This window comes from Caenorhabditis elegans, chromosome X, assembly GCF_000002985.6.
Source record: "Caenorhabditis elegans chromosome X".
In the NCBI taxonomy this organism is placed as follows: domain Eukaryota; kingdom Metazoa; phylum Nematoda; class Chromadorea; order Rhabditida; family Rhabditidae; genus Caenorhabditis; species Caenorhabditis elegans.
The window spans coordinates 13051521-13076568 of record NC_003284.9 but is presented as its reverse complement, the minus strand read 5'-3'; the positions used below and the strand labels follow the sequence as shown (position 1 = coordinate 13076568).

The 25048-nt window shown below is 33.0% G+C and overlaps 5 protein-coding genes and 3 non-coding genes across 8 annotated transcripts; 3 read left to right on the top strand and 5 right to left on the bottom strand.

The window, feature by feature from the left end:
* Nucleotides 1–476: 476 nt before the first annotated feature.
* ceh-28 (Homeobox protein ceh-28) lies at nt 477–1896 on the bottom strand. Its single transcript, NM_077768.8, has 5 exons — nt 1665–1896; nt 1480–1601; nt 967–1062; nt 833–922; nt 477–656 (listed from the first exon to the last, which is right to left on the bottom strand). Exons 1-5 carry the CDS (start codon nt 1885–1887, stop codon nt 582–584), a joined length of 606 nt encoding a protein of 201 aa, NP_510169.4. The 5' UTR covers nt 1888–1896; the 3' UTR covers nt 477–581.
* Nucleotides 1733–2022, top strand: K03A11.8. Its single transcript, NR_072349.1, has one exon. It is a non-coding gene; the product is annotated as an Unclassified non-coding RNA K03A11.8 (non-coding RNA).
* A 3326-nt stretch (nt 2023–5348) lies between these two features.
* On the top strand, nt 5349–9595 carry cpx-2 (ComPleXin (synaptic protein) homolog). The gene is made up of 5 exons (NM_001392868.1): nt 5349–5654; nt 6938–6990; nt 8332–8430; nt 8483–8600; nt 8974–9595. Exons 3-5 carry the CDS (start codon nt 8386–8388, stop codon nt 9072–9074), a joined length of 264 nt encoding a protein of 87 aa, NP_001379153.1. The 5' UTR covers nt 5349–5654; nt 6938–6990; nt 8332–8385; the 3' UTR covers nt 9075–9595.
* K03A11.9 lies at nt 7826–8028 on the top strand. Its single transcript, NR_072348.1, has one exon. It is a non-coding gene; the product is annotated as an Unclassified non-coding RNA K03A11.9 (non-coding RNA).
* On the bottom strand, nt 7900–8034 carry K03A11.7. Its single transcript, NR_072347.1, has one exon. It is a non-coding gene; the product is annotated as an Unclassified non-coding RNA K03A11.7 (non-coding RNA).
* A 29-nt stretch (nt 9596–9624) lies between the features above and the next one.
* On the bottom strand, nt 9625–13034 carry K03A11.5 (uncharacterized protein). Its single transcript, NM_001392867.1, has 6 exons — nt 12905–13034; nt 12188–12375; nt 11129–11357; nt 10908–10982; nt 10707–10854; nt 9625–10333 (listed from the first exon to the last, which is right to left on the bottom strand). Exons 2-6 carry the CDS (start codon nt 12285–12287, stop codon nt 10115–10117), a joined length of 771 nt encoding a protein of 256 aa, NP_001379154.1. The 5' UTR covers nt 12288–12375; nt 12905–13034; the 3' UTR covers nt 9625–10114.
* A 5153-nt stretch (nt 13035–18187) lies between these two features.
* K03A11.6 (ShKT domain-containing protein) lies at nt 18188–20709 on the bottom strand. The gene is made up of 7 exons (NM_001129689.3): nt 20485–20709; nt 20001–20117; nt 19835–19943; nt 19682–19789; nt 19548–19627; nt 18549–18652; nt 18188–18492 (listed from the first exon to the last, which is right to left on the bottom strand). Exons 1-7 carry the CDS (start codon nt 20641–20643, stop codon nt 18396–18398), a joined length of 774 nt encoding a protein of 257 aa, NP_001123161.2. The 5' UTR covers nt 20644–20709; the 3' UTR covers nt 18188–18395.
* A 424-nt stretch (nt 20710–21133) lies between these two features.
* K03A11.1 (TBPIP domain-containing protein) lies at nt 21134–24864 on the bottom strand. Its single transcript, NM_077765.7, has 9 exons — nt 24692–24864; nt 23858–24106; nt 23615–23752; nt 23451–23519; nt 23182–23395; nt 22827–23134; nt 22371–22775; nt 21972–22229; nt 21134–21927 (listed from the first exon to the last, which is right to left on the bottom strand). The coding sequence occupies exons 1-9, from the start codon at nt 24771–24773 to the stop codon at nt 21443–21445; spliced, it is 2208 nt and encodes a 735-aa protein (NP_510166.2). The 5' UTR covers nt 24774–24864; the 3' UTR covers nt 21134–21442.
* Nucleotides 24865–25048: the final 184 nt, after the last annotated feature.

Here is a 25048-nt window from a genome sequence, read left to right as displayed (position 1 = left end):
TTCTGTTTCAAACGAACTTTCAACGGTTTGTTGAAGTTCAAAGAAATATTTTACAGATCATCGAAATGCTGAACTTCTGACCTATATTGCTAAAAATCGGAAATATAATCCCAGCGTGTCATACATGGAAGAACATCTCATCAAATATCGTTTTGTTGGTTACGATTAACAAGGCTGCATGTAGTCAACACAGTATAAACCTGTGATTTTAGTTTTTAAATTATTACGGTCAACCCTTCGCCAATTTGCCGCTAGTTAAGCGAGAAGTTGAATAAGTTCAAGTGCACTTCAACACCATTCGGAACTCAGAAAAAGTGTTTCAAGGGCGATTTAGAAGCATTTTCATCAAGAGTGAACAACTGGTTGGCGGTTTGATTCATGAAATCAAATTTAAGTATCGAATGAAAAAACTCATGTTTGTAGTACTATGGCAGAAAGATAATAACTTCTTAGTAACGATATATAACTACTACTTCTCTGTGTGTTTTTATTTATTTTGTTAAATATGCGTCTCAAAAGTTAAACAGTGTAATTGAAAAGAAAAATAGCTATAAATATGAAGAAAAAATTGAAAAAAAAAATCATGATCCAGACGAAGAAGACGATGGTGCAGTTCCAAAGCTGTTTATTCCAAATGGAAATGCTGATGCAAACATCTAAAGCAAACAATTGATTTTTTGAATTTTTAATTTTCCGATTGTTAAACACCTTCCGCACGAATTTTTATGTGAGTTTTGAATTTTTTCGTTCATTGTAAAAGCTGTGTTTATTCAGGTCAAGCACTATTTTTTATATATAATTTTAGCTCTCGTGAAAGGAAAATTAAACTCACTGGATTGAAAGGGATCTGGCTCAATTGTAAGGTTCTGTCCTGGGCTAACCGCTTGCATTTGTATCGGCGATTTTGAAACCAAATTTTCACCTTAAAATGATTATGTAAAACATACAGTAATACGATTACATTACTTGTGTGGCTGTGAGGCCAAGACATTGGGCTAGCTCTTCTCGCTCAGTGGCTGTCACATAACGTTGCTTTTTAAATCGTTCTTCAAGTTCATTAACCTAAAAATGTAGACATTGGATGTGAAGTTGAAAATGAAACAACTCATGTGAAGTATACAAAAACATAGACTATCATGATGCATCTTACTTAATTCGTATTTTTGCATTCTCTAAGAATAAATTCTAGAATGAAATCATTCAAGTAAATTTTTTTTAAACTGATTTAAGATAAAATTGGTTGGTGACTGCCGTAAGATTCATCTAGATATGCTCTCGTGTGTCTTTTCCAGAGATTTTTAAGAATTTGATGGAAAAAATTAGTCAGTATATAGTCAGTTTTGGTTGTTTTTTTCACATTTTCCAGACCGTCTAAGGAGACAATTGGTTGTGTTGAAACTAAATGTTACTACTGTGGTTCAAAATTTTTAACTACTGAAGAGCCCAAAGTTCCTGAACCGGAAATCATAACCCACACACCTGATGTTGTGTGAACAAAACTCTCGGTTTTCTCTTCTGCTGTTGTGATCTCAGATTGATAGTATCTGGATTAGAATGTTGACGGTGATTCTGATAAGATCTCTGATTTTGACTTGGAGAACCTGAAATCATCAAATGGTTTTTCAAACAAGCTTTTATTTTAAATAAATATCGATTGAACTCACTATAATATGAACTTGCACCTAACAAGGATTCTCTCTGCATCAACGGAATAACTGGTTGATATGGATTTGTAAGTTCAGAAAATGACTGATCAAAACCTTCAAATAGATTTAAACGCGACGGAAGTGTATTTTTAAACTCTGAAGGAACTGCAGATTGCTGTGGCGGTTGGATCACTTCACTTGGTAAAATAACAGTAGTAGATGAAATCTGCGTAGATTGCATTGGGACCACTAACTTCAAATTGTGAAAAAGTTCTCTCTAGAAGTTTTGATATTTGAGAAGTGTCATCACGAGTAGGAAAATAGGAGGGATTTTCACACCAAATCATCCACTAACTGTTTGTTATCCATTAGAAGAATTTGACACTTTCCCTCCATCTGCTCAACCACTTGTGGCTCGTTGGAATCTTGGTGTGCACTTATTTGGAAAGAAATTAAATACAGAGGGGTCACCCAGACAGATATAAAACTGCACGATTATTTATTTTTAAATTATAAGAAAAATGACTGCAACAAACGATTTTTGCAGCTTTTGAATTGACTTGTCGGAAAATTCAAGTATCACAACATTCACTGGAAATTATGCAACTGTTAATAAATCCTGAATTAAACAAAAATCTGCTGATAGCTTACAATGTTATTTTTTCAAATAATTAATACTGCAAACAGAGTAATAACACATGGGGTTCTATGTATATTTTATCTGATTTTTCAATATCTCACTAGTCAGTTTTTAGCTTGAACCACGCTTGTCAACATAAATATGATATGTATGGTTAATCATATATGTAGAAGAGTTTGCAACTGATTTTGTACAATATTATGTATACAACTTTCGCCTGAAAATCTTACGTTGACTTCTGTTTTATTTTCAAGATTTCCATAGATTAAAAATATACGTTTTAAAAAAATTCTCTAAAAACAGAAACAAACATGAAGAGTCGAATGCCTTGGTTACTATTTGAATGCATCTATGCTCGACATTTGTACTCCTAGATTTTTACACACATCCATTCAAATTTAGTGAACTTGGAAAACTTTGAAAATGGTAAGTTTTAAGCTAGTTCAAATTTGTTAAATTCATTATTTGCATAAAGTTTTTAAAAATGCGCACTTGGTTTTGGTTTTCTCACAGTTCTCAAAAAGTTATTAGCTCTCTTTTTCTTATACTAGGAAGAAAATATTCATTTCATAATCGATTGTTTTAGTGAAATAAAATATGACATAAAATATGGCGGTTACCCTCGATGTATTCTATTTTATTATTGGATCGAACACCGTTTCAAAAATTTTCCGTTCTCTTTCTTTCCCCTTTTCTCAAACAAAATCATAAAAAGTTGGAATGAGAAACAGCAATTTTCGAATCAGAAACAAAACGTATAAAATTAACGACATTGTGTTCTTCAACAACTACGGTAGAAAAGAATACGTACATTTTAAATGTATTTTTTCACTTTTTTGTATTTTGCAGGTGTTTTGTTTGCGAAAACGAAAATCATCGTCGTCAATGTTTGGATCAAAGAAAAAGATTCCACCTCCCAAGTTTTGCCCAGCTTCTGAGCGACGTAAGTTTACAAAAAAAATTGCCTGTCGATCTCAATAACGGTTCTGCGATTTAGTTGTTAAAAAAGAGGTAAAATTAGTCCAAACCTTTGATATTCGTAATAAGAGATTTCAAAAAAATTAAAGGTGGTTAGCCTCGAAATTGTTTGAAAACACCGAATTACTAATGAAACTTCTTGAAAACTTCTCAGAAAAAAAAGTTATGACGGCTCAAAAATGACATAAAATTAGTTAAAATTTGAAATTTTATCTACTTGTCAATGTCGCAGCTGCTGGAAACATTTTTTTTGTTGAAATCGCCGTCAAATTTTGAGTATACAATGTAACTATCTTGCGTTTTCAACTTCATTTAGATATTTTAAAGTCGATGGACGGCGAAATTTGGTTTTAAAAATTCAAAAATCTCGCCGCCCATCGACTTTAAAAAATCAAAATGCAATTGAAAACGCAGATAGTTATATTGAATACTCAAAAAATGACGGTGATTTCAAAATAAATTGTTTTCAGCCGCTGCGACATTGACAAGTCGGTCGAATTTCATTATGAAATTTGGTGTTTCGAGGCAATTTTAAGTCTAATAAACAATAAAAAACATTCGACTACACCACATTTAAATGTAAAAGGCTGAAGCGTCTTTTAGCAAATTTCAATTTTGTCCGTGTTGCAGTAAATCTTAAATTGTATATAATGGTAGTTTAATACGAGATTTTATGTTGATGCAGGGAAAAAATGTATATCTCAATTGGAAACCTCTTTTGATACAGAAAATGTAACTAAATCATTAAAAATCGCTAAACTAACTATCAAATTATGCAATAATGAGTGATGTTTGAATGAAAACTCATTTCTCTGTAAATATTAAAGACATAACAAAAATTTTCGAATCACATTCATGTTATGCATACGAATCAAACGATATTTGTTATACAGAGTTAACCAAAATCACCAAAAAAAATATTAAAGTTTCAAACATATTTTATTAAAATATTTTTCTCAATTATTTTAAAGTTTTGCAACTTTTCAGAAACCATTGTTGTATTCATTTTGCACAGGTGTTTTGACTTGGAAATGAGTATAAAAACACTATTTTTTTATTGATCATCACAATTATCTGTTGATATGTTGATTTGAATTACTGGAAAGGAGAGTAGCGAGAATTATTGTTCTATAGGACTTAAAATAACCCGAAGATTGGCATTAAATAACCACAAGATCGACATTAAATACCCCCGGCAGTACGAACTCTATATGGTACTTAACAACTGGTTTTATAAAAAAAAACAATGTCATGTAGCTCTACAAATGTTATCCTATAATCCAAATCAAAACAACGTTTTTTTTCAAAGTTGAACACTGATTTGGCAATAATTGACTACATTGCTTTGTGCATTCTTCTTTGGTCGCGAGAATTTCGTTTATTCAAGCATTTATTATTTACGGTAATGATTTTATTATTCCAATCCCAGTTGTCACGATGAGTTTTCAAAATTTCACATCTGTTGCTACCCATCAATCCTTCACAGTCGTATGATTTTTGTTGCTAACGTAATTTTAAAAAAAGGAGACTGAAAAACATATGAAAGCTTTCGTTTTGTCTATACAATACTTATATTCGAAACTTTGAAGCTTCCTGGTCGAAATGGTAGTAGAAGATAATGTTGCGGATAAGGCCAAAAAGAGGCGCATATTTCGTCTCAGCCGTCCAAAAGCTTTGTCACTTGGAGCCAAAGCAGAATTATCACCGAGAGGTAAAATATAATTCAGATTACAGAGAAATGATTACTTTAAAGCGGTTTCCTAATGGAAAATATACTTTTCGTATCCGAAAATTTTATTACGTGTTGGTGGAAATCAATTAAATCAAACTAATTGTCAAAAATTCAGAAACTATTTGACGCTTCGCTGCAATTTCTTAATCATCTTTAGCAACTTCTCAGTCTTTTAGCAACTTCTCAGTTTACCTGAATCAAAAGTATTTTACAGCTGAAACACTTGCATATGACATTTTGAAAAATCAACTAGCGAATTGAGTTTCCAAAAACCCATAAAACCGTCCAAGATAACGTTAGTGTAGGTACAAGTGCATTCATAAAACATGTAATGAAACTTTTCAACTTTCAAAGACACATGTTTTCCGTTTTTTCTCTTCTTGTTTTCGCTTCTTGGTTCTCCTGAGAACCTCTTATGTTCTTCATTGGGACCACTCATCTCATTTCAAATCAAACAAACAATATGAGAAGCGGGGGTCAAATTAACAAATAAACATGCGGGCGAGATGTCTAAATTGGAAAAAAAAGAAGGGCATCACTCAACTGGTTTATTTATTCCCCGCTTGTCACGAATCCCGCAATTGTATTTTTCAAATTTCGGCTTCAACCATGACAACCAAGCTATGGCTTATTTCGAAGACTCTGAGCACTGAGAATAGTAAGTTAGTTTATTTGATAATACATGCATTTGTTCAGAATTTTGCAAAATGAATGCCAACACTGTGTGAATACATATGTATAATCAACAAACTTTTTAACATTCGAAGTAAAAATTCCTTTTATAAATGCTGCAAATCTAATTTTTTATTGTCCTAAAACATACTTATTGATAGTCGTAATAATCGCTCAAAAAGAGGTATTTCGTCATGTTGGATTACATTCTTGAAAATGCACAAATCTCTGAAGTATAATAATAATAAGGGGGATAATCTGACAGTTCTTGGGATTCCTTTTTTGATTTTCACTTTTCACTCATGGAGTCCGCTGCGACTGCTCTGACACTTAGTATTGAATCTAATCAGCTATCTGGTTTTGTAAAAGGTTGGTGCGTTAAGAAAAACAAGTACTCCGTAGACGGACGGAGGAATAGTATCAATATCTAATGCGAATCATCCAGACTGCAAAGATGTGTCAGAGTATTACACGTCTTTTTGTGCATACTGATTCTTGACTTTTTTTGGAAGAAAGATCACTTGATATTTGTTTTGTTCCACAATAATGTTCAGTGATATTGGACTTGGTAATTATTACTTTTTTATGATATTAAAAAAATTCTGATCGAGTATTGAAATTTAAGCTTTTAATCTGACTCTGCCAAAGTGCAGTTAGATTTTTTCTCAGAAAACGATTTAAGCTCCACTAAAATCTATCACCTTTATAAATTTTGAAAAAAAGGCAACTGTCTCTACGATTATTCTGTGTAAATGTATTTTAAACTCAGATAAAATTTCAAATAAAATTTCAATTGCAATAAGATTCATAATTTAGCATTTTGAAAAAATAGGCAACATGTTTAAGTTTTTCTGCTTGAATATTATAGACTTAAATTGCCCCAAGAAACCCAAATTTCATTACGAAACTTCTTGAAAATATTGTTTTGTAATGGCGATTTGAAATAAAATAATTAAGTCAACATTTAGATGGACTCTTTAGTTATGCCAACTTTTCTGTTTGCCATTTAATTTTTTGAACTTTTTTGCGTTGTCTCCTTTATTAATTTAAGACTTTCTGAAATGTTGTAAGTGTATTAAGCAAACACCCTATCAGTTATACTATTAGAGTTTTACATACCCTGTGTAGAATCACACATAAAAGCGTTCTCCGTTCTATTGCTAATACATGATTTGATCAAGACAATTTAGCAAAAACACATCTTTGCACTAGAGGTTAATAACCAAATTTCCGTTCTGATTTTACGATTTAAACATTTCCGCTTTTCAGGTCTCGATCGTTTTACTGGGGAGCCTGTCGAACCAGAGATGGAAGATCCCGATGTAAGTATTTCTAATACACTTCCTTCTTTTTAGTAATCTCTCAAATCACTTTTCAAGTTGCGTTATTCAATGTACGCAGCAAATGCGGAAAAAAGAGAAAGTACATGATAATTTCCAAAGTGAAGAGAACCATCGTTAAAATTGAGAAAAAAAACGAACTAGGACGGTCGGGGAAGAGTTCGTGAGAACTAATGAAAACATAATTTGGTCTAGAGCAAATGCGTGTTAGTTGGGTGTATCATGTGCTCTACGCGTTTCCTGTTCCATTTTGTGTCTAACATGTATATTTTGAAACATTGAAAGAATATCTTAGTTTTAGAACTAATTCATTATAATTTTTTCTTCAAAAATTCAATCTAATCGAACATATTGCAAAAACTGCACAAAATAATGTTACATATGAATTTCAATGAAAACAATATTTTCTAAAATGTGCTAATTGTAAATTACGTTCAGATTTTTTTTTGAATAATACATATACCGCTTCTTCGAATGACGCTTCATATTAGTTCTGGAAAGTGTTACCATTATGTTATAATTATGAAATTTTCGAAAGTGGAAATAATACTGAAGCTTTGTTCCCAATGTCCACACCTATTTTGAGACTCATTATTAACGAAAATTGTAACATTCATAATTGTTTTTCTAAATTGAAAAAAAAAACTGTCTATTCACATTACCAATAGAATAAAACATATTTTCAACTCAAGTTTGATGTGAATTTCTAATGTGAATTAAGTGAATCTCGTTTTTTTTTCTGTTTCTGTAACTCTAAGTGACATCAGCTCCTCCCTGAATGAATTTTTCTGCAACATGATGAGCTATGAGCACAGGTTGTATTTCCACTCTCTTAGTCAATTCATGCTTTACATAAACAATTGTGGTTTGACCGCTAACAACCGGTTCGGTGTCGTTTCGCTTCAAATTACACCCACTCACACACAAACTCGGGCAGTTTGAGCAAAAGGGCCCCCACACCACTAAGTTTTTCTCTCTTGCCTCTTGTTGCCTCCGTGGGCCAACTAGATATGAATAAGATATTTTCAAACAAAAAAAAAGAAACAGGGCCACCAACACAATTGGTTTTCATGTCACATTTTTGTGGCGTCGAGTTTGCGTGTGGACGTTTGCTATGAAATTAATCAAATTCTCAGTCCTTCGTCTTGCTAGAATAGTTTTCTCTGAAATTCAAAATTCTTAGAATGGCAATCATAGATTATAAAAAATCACACAATACTTCATTGTACTTTGTTGAAATTTGTTACGTTTTGTTCTTACCAAATACCTTTAAATAATCCATTTAGACTGTTTATTCTTTACCTACAGTTATTCCTGATTCAGGTCATCGCTGCTCGTCAAGAGCAAGAGAAGCGTCGCAAGGACAAGCATAGAAGAATGGAAGCCGATCGTGAGCGTATGCGTCAGCAAATCCGGAACAAGGTGAGTAGTCGGCACTTTCGAATTATTAAAGGAAACTATTAACGTCTTGCAGTACAACTTGAAAAAGAAGGAAGAAGCACGCGAGCAAGAAATTGCAGGACGGATTGCTGGCAATCGCAAGACTCCGGAGCAAGTTGCGTTGGAAACGTTGAACGCCGAAGAAGACGAGGGTAATTGATACACAGTTTTTCTTATTAGTATTGCATGCAAATTTACGGTTTTGAGGAATAATACAAACATTTTTAAAATTGTTTGAAATATTTTCCTTGATATTTGGCCCTTTTAATTCCGCAGGAGTAATCATAACAGTTAACAAATTTTAAATGCAGGTTTTTCAAAAAAAAAAAAAGTTTAACTATCAAGCTCTTTTCTACGGTTTGCACAAAATGATCTGAGAGTACATGTGTCTCAAGAATCCTGTTTGTCAAAATTTAAACAGACGTTACTTTACGCACACGGTAGAAGGTTTACAATGCATGGCTAAATAGCTATATCCGGGCAATTATATTCTCATACTTTTATCTCAAATTTGTCTTATTTCAGGAATCATGTCGGCTATCAATGACACGTATGAAAAAGCCAAGAGCACAGTTGCCTCAGCGTGCTCAACAATGAAGAACGTTGTCAGCCTTTGGAAAACTTAACAGTGCCAAACAATAATCTGTATTTTTTGTATGTAGCCTCTCCATAATCTCTGATCTACCCACTCTAAAGTACCAAAATTTTCAATTTTCAAGAACTTTGACTTTTTAGTGAGTAATCATTATCTAGACACGGCTCTCGTTATTTTATGCTATTATTAAAAATTGATGTATTTGATGAAAATGAGGAACTCATGAGAATGATATAAATAGACGATGAGATCATTAAATGTAGGCGGAAGTTCAGAACATAAATTTTTCTTCATTTTTCATCAGCTATCATCAATTTTCGATAAAAGCATTTATGTACATATTTCAAGTATTGACTCTGCATATTTTGGTTTTTCAACTCTCCTGTACATCTAAACTCATATTTTTCTGTTCACATTCTGATTTGAAAACGCACAACTTTACAACGTTTTTTATGTGCATTTTCGTTTGGTTTGACGGGCTGTCACGAGCTATTTATGTACTTTAGAGTTTTTCCAATTTTTGCCATAAAGATTTCGATGGGGATTTGCAAAGCATAGAATTGTATTCGACGGGGCGACCAAAAAAAATCGAACAATTTATTTTTAATCAAAAATCCAATACTTATATAACATGAATACAAATATAATTGAAAATAAATAAAAACTGTGAACAGCTTAAAGTATTACCCGTTTCCAATTCTAAAAGTTCACTGAAAATAATAATAAATTACAATTTATACAACTTAATATTTGAAAATAGAGATCTAGTATAGTGGTCCAAGATGAAGTAAGCGGAAAAAAAGTGAAATGAGCAATTTTGATCATAGGTCATTAAAAATTTACAGACTTTAAAACTAAAAAAGTTACTGATGGGGTAAAGGCCCATCAAAAAATTATCAAGTTTCAGTTGTGACTTGTGGAGTTAAAAAAACTAATTTGATGGTTTTAAATTTGTAAGAAACAAAATTTCCAGACGTTTTTTCAATACTTTCACGCCAAACGTTAAAAAACTCAAAACCAGATCCGTATATGTACCCTTCAACTATTACCAATCACTAAAAAGAAAAACAATCATGCAGAAGGTAAATATCTATCGTCATCGGCTCGTTGAAGAATCAGTGTTTCCCTTGCTAACCGAATTTGGCGTTGTCTATCAGCTCGTTTTTGTCGAAGTCGTTTTCCGCCAAGAACTAGCATCACAAGAGTGAGCACTGAAACTGACAGCAGTAGTCCAACAATTATGTAGCTAACCACTGAAGTAGACACCTTTTTTCCGAGTAGTTCAACGTACTGAAATTTGTTTTTAATAGTTTTAATTGACGGTTAAGAGTTTCAGGCTCGTTTTTCTTTTTTTTTAAAGTAAAATTTTTTTTTAAATAATTCCAAGAATATTGGAGTAATAAATGTTAAAAAGACATATTTTTGTTTGAAAATGGTGTTTTTTAGCAGATTTCAAAAAAAAATCATCCCGTTTTCATTTTAAAAAAACTAATTCTGGAAAATGTGGGGTTCTGATTCACAAACACCGTAACTTTTTTTAAATTGTGATATCAAAAATTGCTTTCACATATTACGAATAATGAAAAAATTTAAGTAACAAAAAAACCTTCACAGTTTTTCCAGTACTCAAGTATTCTATGCACCATGTTTACTTCTAACTAACCTCGACCCTTCCTTGCGATTTTTCTCGGCTCTTATCAAGAATAGCTTGTCGGTTCGCAAAATTACTTTCCCTTGGGTACAAATTTTTGCATATGTCATAGGGATAATCCGATGGGTTGTGATGACACACGCATGTTGTATTCGCGTTCCTGCAACAATTTGACATTTGAAAATTCAATGGGCGTGGTGGGCGAAATCTTACGAGAAATCGGGCTCCCTATTTTTGCATTTAAGTTGATTACACCATTCGCTAGGTTGATTGAAGCAGCAGGAGCATCTGAAAATAAGAATATATGTATGTGCTTACGATAAAGAAAATTAATGAATCGTAAAATATTCACAGGAGATCATGACAATATAACTTTTTTCACCAGTTTGATTTAGCCACACTCTGACGTGAGCACATCAAAAATGATCACCCACTCATTGTTTTTCTTCTGGTAGCATCTCGTCATAAACTGCTGACACTTTGCCCCGTTGTCATTGAATTTTCGGCAAACACAGACTGTCGGTAGAGGGAGTTTGTTTTCATGAAGAGCCGCTAGCGTTTGATTACAAAACATTGTATTCCAGTCTTGTTCACATGAACATGGCGAATTAAAAGTTAATCCAGGCCGGAGAAAAGCTTCAATTGGACGATGCACATAAAAATCTGGAAAACAATATTCCTTAAAAGTCTTTAAGATTATTCTACCAACTGCAATTACTACTATTCGTCTAATTTTTGTAGTACCTCGTTTAGCAAATGAGATTTTTCTTTATTGATGGTTTGAAAAAAATATGACTGTAGCTTAACTTTTTCAATATAAAAACAAACCTAATTTTCAATCTGAACAAAAAATACAGTGGTTGAAAAATTTTACAATTTGTTAATAGCATGTATTTATTGCCACTTGTGAGAACGATTCAGCTAAACTGAAAGATTTTTTGTTGCTACAAACATAACAAAAAACTCTTATATGTTATGTTTCTCAAAGTTAAATTTGCCTTCAAACACACAAAAAATCACTACGATGCTTCAAGTTGCTTATCAGTTCTAAGCGTTAAATTCTTTTTAATTTGGTCAAACAACAAAAATTATCAAAACAAACATGCAATGTTTGTTATGTTATGTCTAAAAACCAATCTGTCATAACTCTAATATAAGTATACTGTATGCTTTTTCTGTAAAAGTTTGACCCTGTGTTTGTTTTCTTTTTCAAGAAAAAATGTGTAGGTTATTTTGAATATTTCAATATAAAAAGTCAACATTTATTTCCTAGACATGGAACATGAATTCATTGAACCTGTCATAATTTACTGGAACTTCTATGGTTTTTGGACCACTAATATAGAAAAGTCAATAACTAACCCGGAAAAATCTTGTTTCAAATATTATTTAGGTAGTTTCAGGGAAAACATAAAATATGTGACAAAACAACTTTGTTTGGAAACAGTAATTGAAATGAACGTTTTTTGTGAGTTTTCAAAAACGTTACTCACCTGACACGCATGAAAATTTATCACAGTTAGCTCCAGAGCATCTAGAAAAAGACTCGCCGACCAAAACAGTGATGAGTCCGAGAATATGCCAGTAGTTCATTGATATGATTGAGCATCAATCATGTGATGATTGTAGAGCAGTGCAAAAGAAAATAAGAAATTTTTAATACCCAAACTGCAAGATGCTGCTGAAATTTCCAAACTATTGAAGTGTGAATAGCGCAAGTAACAAAAATTACAACAGACCTGGTGTATGAGTTTTGAAAATAGGTGATTAAAAAACAATAGTGATAACCTTTGAAAACCTATGAGATCATAAAAAATTAGAAAGGATTAAAACGTCAGGATAAGTTTATGTATTTTTTTGTGAAGAAATTTAACAGTTTATTAACAACAAAAACCCTCAGAGAAAACGGTTATGAAAGGGTCAATGATACTAAATAGCAGTAATAAACTGTTGAATTTTTAATAATTACAAAAATATAGGTTTGTGATTTTTCGATGCATCAATAATAAAATTGTAAAATTCGAGGTTTTGCAAACTTTGTTTTGTCTTAATAAAATTAAAATAAAATAATGAAAAATACGAAAACAGCGGCAGATCTCAAGCAATTAAAAACTGTACAAATATTTTTGGAAAGTACATTTACTTCTAGTTAGATTTATTTTTAGTGGGTTTGTCGTATCAAGTTTATATCGTCTTTATAGAAAACATACGGTTATGTAATAATATGTTTCAATACTCTGAACAACTGTAAGACTATTTAACTGCTCTCGAATGACGATAATAAGGATCAAAATTCTGGTTTTTGAAGTTTTCCAGAGCAAAGAGCAATGAATTCTGAAAACGATTTCAAATTTCCTAGGACGTCACTAAGTGACACTAGCCAAAAAGACTTGGTTCACAAAAACCACAAAAAATGTCTGCTAAGGAATTTTCGAAAAAAAAACCAACGAAAAAAAGAGGGGAAACGAAACGAGTGTGGGGCAAAAAAATAAACGAAAAGGCGTTCGAAACGAGGAAACGTGTGCAGATGTATGTGAGCTGAAGCGTCTTTGCAGTGGGATCTTTTCACGTATCTCAGTCATTTTTTGTGCTTGCCGTGCTCTTCGCTTGAATTATGAGAACATTCGAGTGAAAAATGAATTTTTCTCTTTGCTCTCACACCGCCCACCGCCACCTTTTATTATTATGTTTTACACTCAGTGACTCAAGGTGTCCAAGTGAGGGAAAAGCAAGAAAAAAATCACTGATAAGCCATACACACAAAATCATGAAAAGATGTATTTGATCAGTGAGTGTTGCGTTATAGTGAAAGGAAAAATAATATATGCGTGAACACTAAAAAAACAGAACCCAAACACGATCGGAAACAGCAAGAAAGTAGGAGAGAAAAGTAAAAGGGTAAAGGCGATGAAATGAGCTTTAGTGGGTCATTTGAAATTTACGCTTCCTACCCATACGATGGAAAACGAGAACGTTTTATGACCTGGTTGCCTTATGCACTTGCGAGCGATGCCCGGTGGGTTGAGAGGAAGAACATTTATGATTCTGCTAAAGAAAAAAATGAGAAAAGTAGGTGGATTTTGAACGGAGAATTTTCGATCAAAGTTGCAAAACTGAACCTTACTAGTTTTTTTTTGTTGGTTTCACAAATGAGTGGCAAATATCAAATGTCGCTTTGGAACAGAAAATGCTTCAAACTCTAATCAGAATTGTTTAAATACACCTGCCCAAAATTTTTCAATACTTTTTCCATTCATTTCTTTTAAAAATGATGGTTTACTCATTACGTGAAATTGATTTGTATCTTTTTTTTCTTAAAAAACCCTCATATGGACAAAAAGGTCAAAAATGATTAACATTTTTGGGGCAGGTAGACAAGTACCATAAATTTTGAGCAAAGCTTTTTAGGAGTTTTATTAATATTTAGCTTCAGTCTCTTGATTTACCTCAGTTTTATTCACGCGGGAGTTTGATTTTTTAAAAATTAACAACAAATATTATATATATAAATTTGAAAACCTTCTATTTTCGTTAACGCTGCTTCAAGGAAGATTTCACTGTTTTTTATTAAACGGACAACTCTTTTTTTTTAAATTAAAAAAATTAAAAATAGCTAGACGAAAAGGTTTCTGTTGTCAGAAATTGTGTGAAATACCTCATTGGGTTATGTTCCTTCTTGACGCAATGTTTGTTCCGGTTAATAGTCATGCAGAGACATGCTTTTAAAGTTATAAAAATAAAATTATATTTGCCCTGGGCTTACTCAAAGTTGATATATCGGTTTTTGTGGAAATTGTTTTTTTGAGTTATTGTACATAGTAAGTAGTAAGGAAAACTTCTTCAAAACAAGTATCTAGAGGTTCAACGGGTAAAGTAAATTAGAAATGGATGCCACACACCTAAATCCATTCCCTTCTTCCATTCGGTACTTTCTTTTTTTTTTCTAAATCTACTTTGTCTGTTTGTTTCGGTGACTTTCTTGGTCTCACGGCTTTTCAACAAAAAACCAGGGAGGGAAAAAATTGAGTATGGACCAGCAAAAACAGCAAAATAGACAGACAAAAAAAGAAACAAAAAAAACGACAAAAAATGTGATTGGTGCTAATGTCAGTGGAAGAAAGAGGAACAGTAGAAAAGGAAAAAAGGAGTGAAAACTTCAAACATTCGGGTGGCAAAAAGTAGATAATGCGCAGCTTTTTTGCAAATAAGCGTTGCTCCCTTGGGATCCGACATCTGGGATAACTTGTTCGTCGTGTTCTAAAGGACACGAAGAAAATAAAAAGAAGGAAGAAAAGCAGAAGGCAACTTGAGAAACGTGCAGATAGAACACGTGAATTAATCACTTGACAAGGCGACTCGAAATAGTAGATTTCAAAGTCTCCAAGGGCCAATTCCACAAAGAATGTTGCAGTTTTGTTTGGTACTCGAGAAGTATTCGAATCATGAAAATGGGTCAAGATTTATGAAGGTCCCCGTTTTTTAAATGTTATTGTGCTTCACTTGAAGCGGAGCAATGTGGTATGCCCCCGCAAATTTTTGAGTTTCAGAAGCATATCATTAAAAAACGCTGATTCATCTATAATTAAAGGCTAAAATTACCGAATATAGTAAAACTTCAAAATTGTTTTTTGTGTGATGAAAACTCAGTTTTCACCTATCATAAAGAGAAAGGTCAGTCAAAAAAGATTTTGCTGTAATTTAATTTTTGTTTCAAACGTTAGGATTCAAACTTGCATAAGTGCTCAAACTTTTCAAAAGTTCCTCAGTTTTTGTAAATCTGACAATTTTCCAAAAAAAAAAATTGACCGAAAAAAAAACAATGTTCTGCTCCAATAGGTAGATGTAAAAAAAGCGCCAAAAAACAACAAAACGTGAAAATCCATTTTGAGAGAAAATTATAAATGTTATTATTGTGCATAGTGTGCTTCTTTTTTTTCCAATTTTTAGGATCTGTCTGTAGATTTGACAGAATTATAAAAAATTATATAAGATACGTCAAACTAGTATTGCTTGTCAAACTAATTAGGAATATACAAAATAAAAACTATAATGAAAATTTTGAAAACTAAGACCTGAAATTTTGGCCAAAAATCTCATTTGCAACAATTTGTCAACGCTTCACATGGAAAACATGCACTATATATGAACAAGTGGACCCTCTTGTTTTCAGTGCAATAATGGAAAGTTTGGATGAGAAGTGAGAGAGAATGAAAAGTTTGAGATTCTCGGGAGAGAAATAAAAAGGTTGTGTGAATTATACAGAAAATGGGGACGGGGGACTCTTAGAAAGGGATAAGAAGAGCCAACCGATGGAATGAATAAACTTGTTTTTCTCAACGAGTTCAAGCATGGTTTTTTTACTGATCGACAATTTATTGTTTAATAAAACGTCTGTCTTCATTTTAAAAGTTGCAAGCTTTCAATAGATCTGAATACATATAATTTTACAGTTATTTTTTATTTTGATAATGAGCTGAACACTTGTATTGTTAACTTCCACTAATACAATTAAAACAACATTCGCATTACCACCAATTAAAAATTGGAAGACAAACAAAAAAAAAACGATGAGTGGTATTGAAGTAATAGCATTTGTGCGTGCTTTAGATAAGGGTGAAATAAAATGGAAATTTCGATGGAATAGTGAAAGAAGTGCAGTGTAGAATGATAAGGAATTGTTGTTTGTCTATGGGATTATTCTAACGTACACAACGCTTTGATCGAATCAACATGGTAATGTGATGTTAAGCATGTTGTGTTTTTTGGGGGGAAAAAATTGAAAACCACACCGATGGGTAGATATCATAATAAAACGTAACAAATAAACTTTTCGAAATAATTTTTTCGCATTTAAAAAAATATTATTATTCAAATTTTGCCGCCACTCGTAACTTTGAAAGTTTTGAGTGAACTCAAAAAATTGTTTCTAGTAAGTATTTAAATTAGTTGTATATTTTCTAATGAATTTGCTGAAATTCTCATGTTAGAAAATTTTCTGAAGGAGTATCGAGTCAGTTACACAGCCATACATTAGTGATTGTTTTTTTGGAGAGATTGCAAATTTATCTTGGCTGCTCATACCCGCATAGGAATCAGTAAAAAACCAGTTTTCCCGACAAGGCTAATGAAAGAAATTTGGTAAATATATATTTTGAACACTTACAAAATTTTTGACTGCAAAATTTATACCATATGTCCTATGTAAGTTTCGCGTCCAAGATTAAATTTTAGTTGGTCCTTTGTAATGCAAAGCTATTAAAGGGCTGCAACAGTAATAGGGAAATACGACATTTTTCTTTAACAATCTATTAAAGTTTAAAGGGGATCATGATCATTCGACATTTTGTAATAAAACTCAATATTAGAAAAAAATTCCAAGAACTTTCAAATTGTACGACGAACTATTAATAAAATATTTGACACATGTTAACATATTTGTAGTATTTTAGAACTGTATCATGGGGGTATTCAAGTAATGTTATAAAATGTATTATATACATTTATGACGTCACAAATGTATTAAAATACATGTTTTATGTGTTTGAATACGGTTGTGAAGTCATGTTCCTACACTCCATTATTTACGTTTTAAAATACATATACATAATTTTGCCTAATTTTTGGGAATAGTTTAAAAAAATGTTATTCAGCCAATACTCTATATGCAACTACACTACAAACAAAGTAAAAGTCCAAAATTGAAAACATTTGAAAAAAAAACATTCAAATATTCAGAAGTTGACAAATTGGAAACATAAGTGATGAAAGAATGAAAAAGGTTTGACTGCGAGCAAAACTGCCCTGAAAAATGCGGAAGAAAGGAATCATAAATAATTCTCAACACAACACCTAGCCTGTGCACTTCTTCTTCGTCTCCACGCATTAATTCAAGATACGAAAGGGCATCGCAGCGTCTCTGGCGAACAATTATCTCGATCTCCAATGCTTCCCGCCATCTTTTATTCGCTCTACATGTAATTACAACAACGACTGACTCTGCTTCTTCGGGGCAAACATAAGATTTATCTTTTCTTTTTTTGCTCTTCTGAAGACCAACAAAACGAAAAACTAATTATTTATGCAAACAATGTAAAAATGCTACATAGTGCCACTTCATTATTTTTTGTTGTTTCACAAAAGAGATCGGAATTTGAGTTTACAAAAGTAGAAAATGTAATGGAAAAATACAATTACAACGAATGAAATACACATTTTTCAATAAATAATGATTTTAAAATAATAATAAAAATTTTGCAGATGATTTATTTTTTGGAAATCGTTTTTGGCGAAAATAACTGTAGTTGCTATCTATTGTATAACTCAAAAAATTTAAAAGCTATGTGTTAGATAACGACATATATTTTCTTAGCACTATTAGAAAAAAAAAGACAAATTTCCCTATGACCCTACACAATATTTAAAATGACTGACCTTGAGAGCATTACTTTACAGCAATTTTAATTGAAAAAAATGGTAAAATAGTCCCCGTTTTGGTCAATTAATATGTTCAAAACATCACCGAAGACTAGTTTTTTGCCATGTTTTTGTGTCGACTTACAAATTGCCAAAGTCAGAGAAATTTTAGATGAGAATGTAGGCATGTGGAAATTGTAAATTTGATTTTCAATTTGTGATGTTATAGAACCCATTTTCAATATAAATTAATATTCAGATACATATTTTCAATTATTAAATAAATTATCAGCAAAGTCCACAGGTGGCGGCACAATTTGCAAACCTGGTTTCATAGCTGTAAAACGGACTGGTACAATAACCACGAAACGACCAACTCGCACAACTGAAAACGGATAATTGAGAGATTTGGAGGCGTGGAGGATTGAAGTTTAACCATACTTTGTGTTATAATCCACACAATTTGTGGTGGTACCCCGATAGTCGGGGTCTGGTGTAACCACGGCGGTCGGGCGGCAAAATCCGCACGTCTTGCGACAATACTCCTGAAACCGGCAATTTTGGGATTTTATTTGCATAATCATTCGTAGAAGAAGACTTTAGAAAACAACAATCTGTTGGTTTCCTAGAAAACCGTGATCAGATTTTTTATAGATTTATAAATCCATTTACAAGTTGCAGCCCGGAATATTAGCTAGGTTGATGTTGACTCAGGGTTAACTAAGATAAATATTCAATGTCTATCAAAAGTAGTAACATGTTTGAAAAGCTGAAAAATGATGAAAGTGATCTTACTTAAAAAAAGATTGAAGAATTTTCAATTAAAAGCTTTTTCAATTTCATATTGAAAAGTCCCGTTTATGTCAAAACAAACTACATTTATATTTCTCTTTTTAATTTATTTTAGATTTTTACAGACTTTCGACTTTTTGAGGTAATTAATGGTGTGCAAACATCATGGTTTCGGAAAATAAGGTTTTTTTTTCTGTAAAAAAACTAAATTTTTCTCACCCAACCGGTTCAAGTTATGTGTAAAAAGTGCTCAGAATGTTGACTTATCACCACACATACACAATCTCTGATAAATCTTTAAAAACTCTGCTTCGAGAACAGTGTTACAACGAAAATTTTTGTGTATTGCGATAAATTTTCTGTGTTAATTTTTTAAAATAATTTCCGTGTTTAACCAAGAAAAAATCACGTTTTTTCTATTTATCGCTGTTTGAAGCATGCTATCAAATACTTATACAAATGCAAAGCTTGTAGTTTGAAAATTTGTTATAACGTCTATTGGAAAGGTTTCAAAAAGCAATTCACAAAAAATCTTGAATTTTACTATTTGTTAAATATTTTTGTTTAAGAATCTATTCAATACAAAAGTGTATTGCTTTGATTGAAAATTGAAAAATGACTACCTTCCCACCGAAGGCAAACACATACCTTCACAAAATCCTGCATTCCAACATTCATACAAATCGAAATATCCGTAGTACAATCGACTGCCTTGTCGAAGCACCCACCTTAAATCCAAACGTTACACTCAACCATAGCAAATACAACGAAAATCATCGCACCTTCCAAACAAAACCCGCAAACATTCGGACAATCTTCCGTAAGCACTTCACGCCATTGAGGATCTTTGCACATTCTACTTGTCACCATCGCACAATTAATACGGGGAACTGGAAAAAATAGCATCGAGGTTATTCAACAAAAATAGAACTTACATGGAGAATTGTTGCAGTCAAATGGTTCAGTTTGGCAACAATACCCGCAAGTTTTCGGACAAGATGTCATTGAAATCCGTTTCATTTCTTCACTCCTCTCACCGTTCAGCTGAAAAATTTGGAAATGGCATTGGAATAAATTGAGTTCAAGTTGTATTATACTTACCATGAAGCACAAAAGCGGTCTCTCGACAGTGGTGCCCACTGTAACACTGCTACCATAAATCATTGTACAAGCATCGTCACTGTATGTGTTTTCGCAATTGACGGCGTTTGTTGAGTACTGAAAATAGTCTTCAATGTTGAAATTAGCCAGATTTCCCTGTCCAACTTTTCAACTTTAAGCCCAACTTTAAGTACATTTATGGTCAGTGGGGCACTTTTATTTGTGCCCCACTGACCATAAATGTACTTAATTGAACTAATAGACGCCTAGAAAAAAACCACAATATTTAATAAAATGTGATAATTTAATACAGACGCTGCGACACCGAGAAGTTGGAAAAAAGTTTGATTTTAGCTGAAAATGCGCCTTTTTTCAAAACGTTTCATTACGAAATTTGGTAGTTTTGGGTCAGTTTTGGTCTAAAAAAGCAAAGTCTCAAATTTCGGTACACCACCTTTAAATCAGTTAATCAATTAAAACTCACTTTCCCTAAAGCATCCATGTGAGTGCAGTTTCTGTCAAGAACCGCTTCCACTCCATTAAAAAATACTAATATAAAAACTAAAACTTGATAAAACTGCATACAGATCTTCTTGATATCTTTTCTTTCGCGAAAAATACATAGAAAATAGGAAGATTTCATAAAAAGCACATTGAAGAGCCCTTCCCAAGACAACTGTTGACCACCGGGGTAGGGGAGCCACGCGATGACCGTTCACAAAAAGAGCGAAAGCTTGCGGAGCCAGGAACGGAATTTGCTCTCGGCACAAAAGGTGGACAGTGTTATTGTGTAAATTCCGGAGAGAAAAAGAAGGCTTGTTTCTATTCAATGTGTATGTAACCTCAATGTCTTGCTCTCTCATTAAAAAATGCGCTAATCAACCAAATCTCTGTGTCAGACGGTTCATGCTCCGCTATTCGGTCTGTTTTTTTTTGCTCAGCGGCGCCTGTTCTGCCATTCTTGTTTTGATTGCATAGCTCTTATCATTTGATCCGCTGCCAGCTTGACCATCGCACTTTAATTGTTGTCTGTTTTGTTTGTGTTGGAACATGAGAAGCTTGAGCAAATTGTTCGGGATTTCCGTTACGAAGCAAATGTGCATGAGGATGTTTTCAAAAAAAAAAAAAAAAGATAACATGTTCAAATTTTGACATTTATATTTTAAATTTAAAAATGTATTCATTTAATTTAATGTGATGCTTATTCATACATAGCATAAATTACATTTTTTTTGAATGTAGAAATTTTCAAACATTTAAGAATGCACATGGGAGATAGATAGGGGATACGGTTGGCAGTATTTCAATTCAAAAATCCGGCAGTAGAGAAAAAACTGGGCAAAGTAACATATGAACAACTGCTATTAAACGACAGGGGAAGGGTTGCCGGGGGTGGGAGGAGAAGAAAAGTTTGAAAAATATAAATTTACTGTCGGAATCATTCAATATACCAGTGACGAGTCCGCCATATTTTCGTTGAAATGGGAATGAAGAGATAAATCCGACAAGTCAATTGGTGCATTGTGCTCATCATCTGGAATCATTTTCAGCTCCTCGTTCAAAAATCCAAAATCAATTGATTCATTTGCTTCGTCGTGTTCATTTTCTTTATTATCATATTCGAAATTTGAGAAACTTCCGTCAAAGTTGTCATCAGAACTTTTGAATTGCATTTCAGAAGTGCTGGGTAGATTTTGCATCGAATGAAAATTAAAATCCATAATATCATCATCAAAAGTTTGAGAGTTGAAGCAATTCAGAGTATGATTTTCTTCTGATATCTCTCTTCCACGAAGCATGCCAAAGTTTTCGCGTCTTGGAGATAGCATTCTCAAATTTTCCTGCGGAATATCGAAGTTGAGGCCCTCATTAAGAACTGAGTTTGGCTCATCACTACGTGTGCCCTCAAAATATTGCGAACTCAAGCCTGAAATTTGATTTTTAGATATGTAAAAGCAGTTTTTAACTTACTCAATCCATGCTGCGGCTCATTGAAAATTTGATTGCATACTTGATCATCAGAAATTGCATCAGAAACTTGTCGAAGTCGTTCTATATCCGGAACAAGATCTGGATTATAACATCCAACTGGTGATGACATTTCTGAGAACATGATTCGGTTGTTGTATGGATCTAGTTGTCCAAGTGCACATTCAGAATCAATACTGTCCTGACGTTTGATAGGCAGAGTCGGTTCGTCTGTGTTTTTACGTTTCCTAGCTCTACTTCCTAAAAAAAAACAGTTGGCTTAAAAAAGAGCATTCTGTATGATTTAGGTGTTTGGAAACAATGTTAATTTACTCCCAAAAACATAATTTCAAGTGGGTAATTTTAATAATTTCACCTAATTTATTTTCTTTTTTAACTGACCTTCTTGTTCTTCTTTCGCTTTTGCTCGTTTCTCTCTCATTTTTGCCGCATTTGCTTGTTTTTGGGCATTCTTCTTCAATTCTTTCTCGGTTTGGAGTTTATTTATTTGAGCTTCATCAAACTTTTTTCCAATTGACACTTTTAATTCATTACCCGATGTTGTGATTCTTAATTGACTGTTTTGCGTAGTTTGATGTGCCATTTTCTTATTGATGCCAAGAGCTTGATGCACTGGACGTTCATCGGAGGGATCGCTAGCTTCATTAGTTCCGGAAAATTGACGAAGAATTTTCATTACAGCTTCATCTTTGCTCTTTTGTTTCAATTGAACTTTGTCTTGTCCGATATTTTTATCGATTATTTTTGCAGCTGCTTTGTATTTTTTGTTATCAATCTTGGTGAGAGCTAAAATGAATTCAATATAAATTTGGTTTATAGTAAGACAAACTGACTAACCTTCTTTGGGGAATCGGTTATTCAAATAGTTCATCTTATCAATTTTAACAGCATCCATATTAGTGACAACCCTATTCATTCCTGTCATACAATCTACAGTGACATCATGAGCTTTTGCTATCAACACTTCATTACCACGAAGATTGATATCTGCACTTGTGAAAAATGCATATGGATTGCGTTTGACTTCCGCCAACTGTTTTTGTGCAATTTCCAACATTTCGTCAAGCTCTTTTTCTTCTTGATCCAACTTTTCAATTTCTATATGTGTTGATTGAAACTCATCGATTTCTTTGAATTTGAACTCTCTTTAAAATGCAACAATCATGACTTTTACATTTGAATAAACACTTACGGTGTAAATCTAACATGAAGGTTCAATGGTCTCTCGATAGCACCTAGCTCCTCCAATCGACGGACAACCATGTTCAACACTTTTGTGTCGATGTGGTTTTCCCTGCACAATTTGACCGTATCCACTGGTATTTCGTATCCAACATTGTCTTTCAAGATTTGATAGGCAACAGCATATTTGTAACCGTGAGCACAAGAGTTTTTGTGGGCAATTTCTGAAAAATCAAAAATTAAAGTTTTGTTTTAAACATACAAGTGGTTTATTCTTACTTGGTCGCTGTACTTTTTGTTTCGATGAACTTTCCAGTTGAACATTTTGATAAGGTTTCACGAGATCAGCTGAAAACGAAACAACCTAGTTAAAAAATAATGAGAAAGCATGTTATGTTATATTCATATGAATAGGAACAGAAATTGAGTATTTAAAAACTCACCAATCGCGTCAAGCCCGTTATTGGCATTGTTCTCAGCCAAATTTTCCGTTGGCGTTGAAATATGAACTCCGTTATGTACATTTGAAATATTCATATTCTGACCAGTAAGCGCCAATGCCCCTGCATTTTGATAAGAATCTAAAAATAATTGCCTTAAGATAGTTGACAAAAATTAAAGACAGCACTTCATTTACTATTTGCCATGGTGGCTATTAGCTTAAGCAAGGATATCAATAGACTCACCTTCAACATACTGTTCAGCAAAGGTATTCTGGGCAAAATCCTCAATTGGATAACTCATCTCAGCCCCTGAGAAATCATGATTCCCATTTTGTGAGTATTCGTTCGCATCATTGTTCTGTTGAAAATCCAGGTGCCATTTTTTATGATTTGGTCCGTGGAGTGGGTAGTTCAAATAGATTGGTAACTCTCCAAGATTATTTTGATCAAATTGTTGATGGTTAATCTGATGATACTCCTGACTTGTATTATCTGAAAAAGTTTCATTGAATTACTGACAAAACTTGAAGTGATATGGATAAAATATTTCATTGAGATACCCTGAATACTATCTGTTTTCAAAAATACACCATTTAGATTTAAAGTTTTTCCTTTTTTAATGGCACTATTTTTCTTGTTTATTCATAATACACCAGTGTTTTTTGATTCCAGTTTCCAAACTGCGATAGCTCAAAATTTTCATTTTCAACAAAAAAAAAATTATTTGTCAGTTTTACACCAATTGCAATTCAGTTGTCATTAAACTAATTTGGATGAGTATATACCTACAGTGTACTTTTTTTTACTTCTACGATTTTGAAGGAGGACGAATTTATGCGAAATGGTCTCGTCACGCGCAATCCATTGATTTTTGAAGAGCGTGGCGAGGCCATGAGCCTACTTTCTAAAATTTTCTAATGTTGATTTGGTATTTGCACATTCAATGTTTTTCTGCCGTGTCATAAAGTGAGACAGTCATATTTTCCCATATCCCCATTTATGACCTCTGTCTAGATACCTCTCCTTTTTGCTCAATATATTTGCATCGCCCCTTCCCTAATAAAAATGATTTCTTACAGATGATATGGCTGGTTGTTTCTTTGCCATGGGCACCGCCATCTGCTTCTTGATAAGATGGAAGATGCTGATGTAGATCCATATTATCAGCTCTTTTTTTTGAGTTGAAGAGCCACGCTTCGAGTCGTGCACTTCTCAGCTTTGTTGCATGCAAGTTGAAGTAAAACTGAAAAGTGAATACATAGTGCTGCAATCGTGTGTGCCAAGGTTTATTGAGAATAAACGAGTTTTTATTCCTACTGAGATAATGTAGTTATTAACAATTAGTGATAACGTTTTCTGGGTGGAATGAGGATAGTGTTTTGATTCAGTGGTACATTGGACATACTAGAAATAAAATTGCAAACCGAAAGAAAT

Coding starts and splice junctions, on each gene's coding strand:
- ceh-28 (NM_077768.8), bottom strand. CDS start 1,887: ATGCAATCTACGCAGATTTCATCTACTACTGTTATTTTACCAAGTGAA. Junction 1,602..1,664: donor AGGTGCAAGTTCATATTATA/GTGAGTTCAATC, acceptor TGATGATTTCAG/GTTCTCCAAGTCAAAATCAG. Junction 923..966: donor TTGGCCTCACAGCCACACAA/GTAATGTAATCG, acceptor AATCATTTTAAG/GTGAAAATTTGGTTTCAAAA.
- K03A11.6 (NM_001129689.3), bottom strand. CDS start 20,643: ATGAAATCTTCCTATTTTCTATGTATTTTTCGCGAAAGAAAAGATATC. Junction 20,118..20,484: donor ACATGGATGCTTTAGGGAAA/GTGAGTTTTAAT, acceptor GACTATTTTCAG/TACTCAACAAACGCCGTCAA. Junction 19,790..19,834: donor TGACTGCAACAATTCTCCAT/GTAAGTTCTATT, acceptor TATTTTTTCCAG/TTCCCCGTATTAATTGTGCG.
- cpx-2 (NM_001392868.1), top strand. CDS start 8,386: ATGGAAGCCGATCGTGAGCGTATGCGTCAGCAAATCCGGAACAAG. Junction 8,431..8,482: donor GTCAGCAAATCCGGAACAAG/GTGAGTAGTCGG, acceptor AACGTCTTGCAG/TACAACTTGAAAAAGAAGGA. Junction 8,601..8,973: donor GAACGCCGAAGAAGACGAGG/GTAATTGATACA, acceptor GTCTTATTTCAG/GAATCATGTCGGCTATCAAT.
- K03A11.1 (NM_077765.7), bottom strand. CDS start 24,773: ATGGATCTACATCAGCATCTTCCATCTTATCAAGAAGCAGATGGCGGT. Junction 23,753..23,857: donor TGCTGAACAGTATGTTGAAG/GTGAGTCTATTG, acceptor AATTATTTTTAG/ATTCTTATCAAAATGCAGGG. Junction 21,928..21,971: donor TGAGCCGCAGCATGGATTGA/GTAAGTTAAAAA, acceptor ATCAAATTTCAG/GCTTGAGTTCGCAATATTTT.
- K03A11.5 (NM_001392867.1), bottom strand. CDS start 12,287: ATGAACTACTGGCATATTCTCGGACTCATCACTGTTTTGGTCGGCGAG. Junction 10,983..11,128: donor TACCAGAAGAAAAACAATGA/GTGGGTGATCAT, acceptor TCTTATTTTCAG/ATGCTCCTGCTGCTTCAATC. Junction 10,855..10,907: donor AATAGGGAGCCCGATTTCTC/GTAAGATTTCGC, acceptor AAATTGTTGCAG/GAACGCGAATACAACATGCG.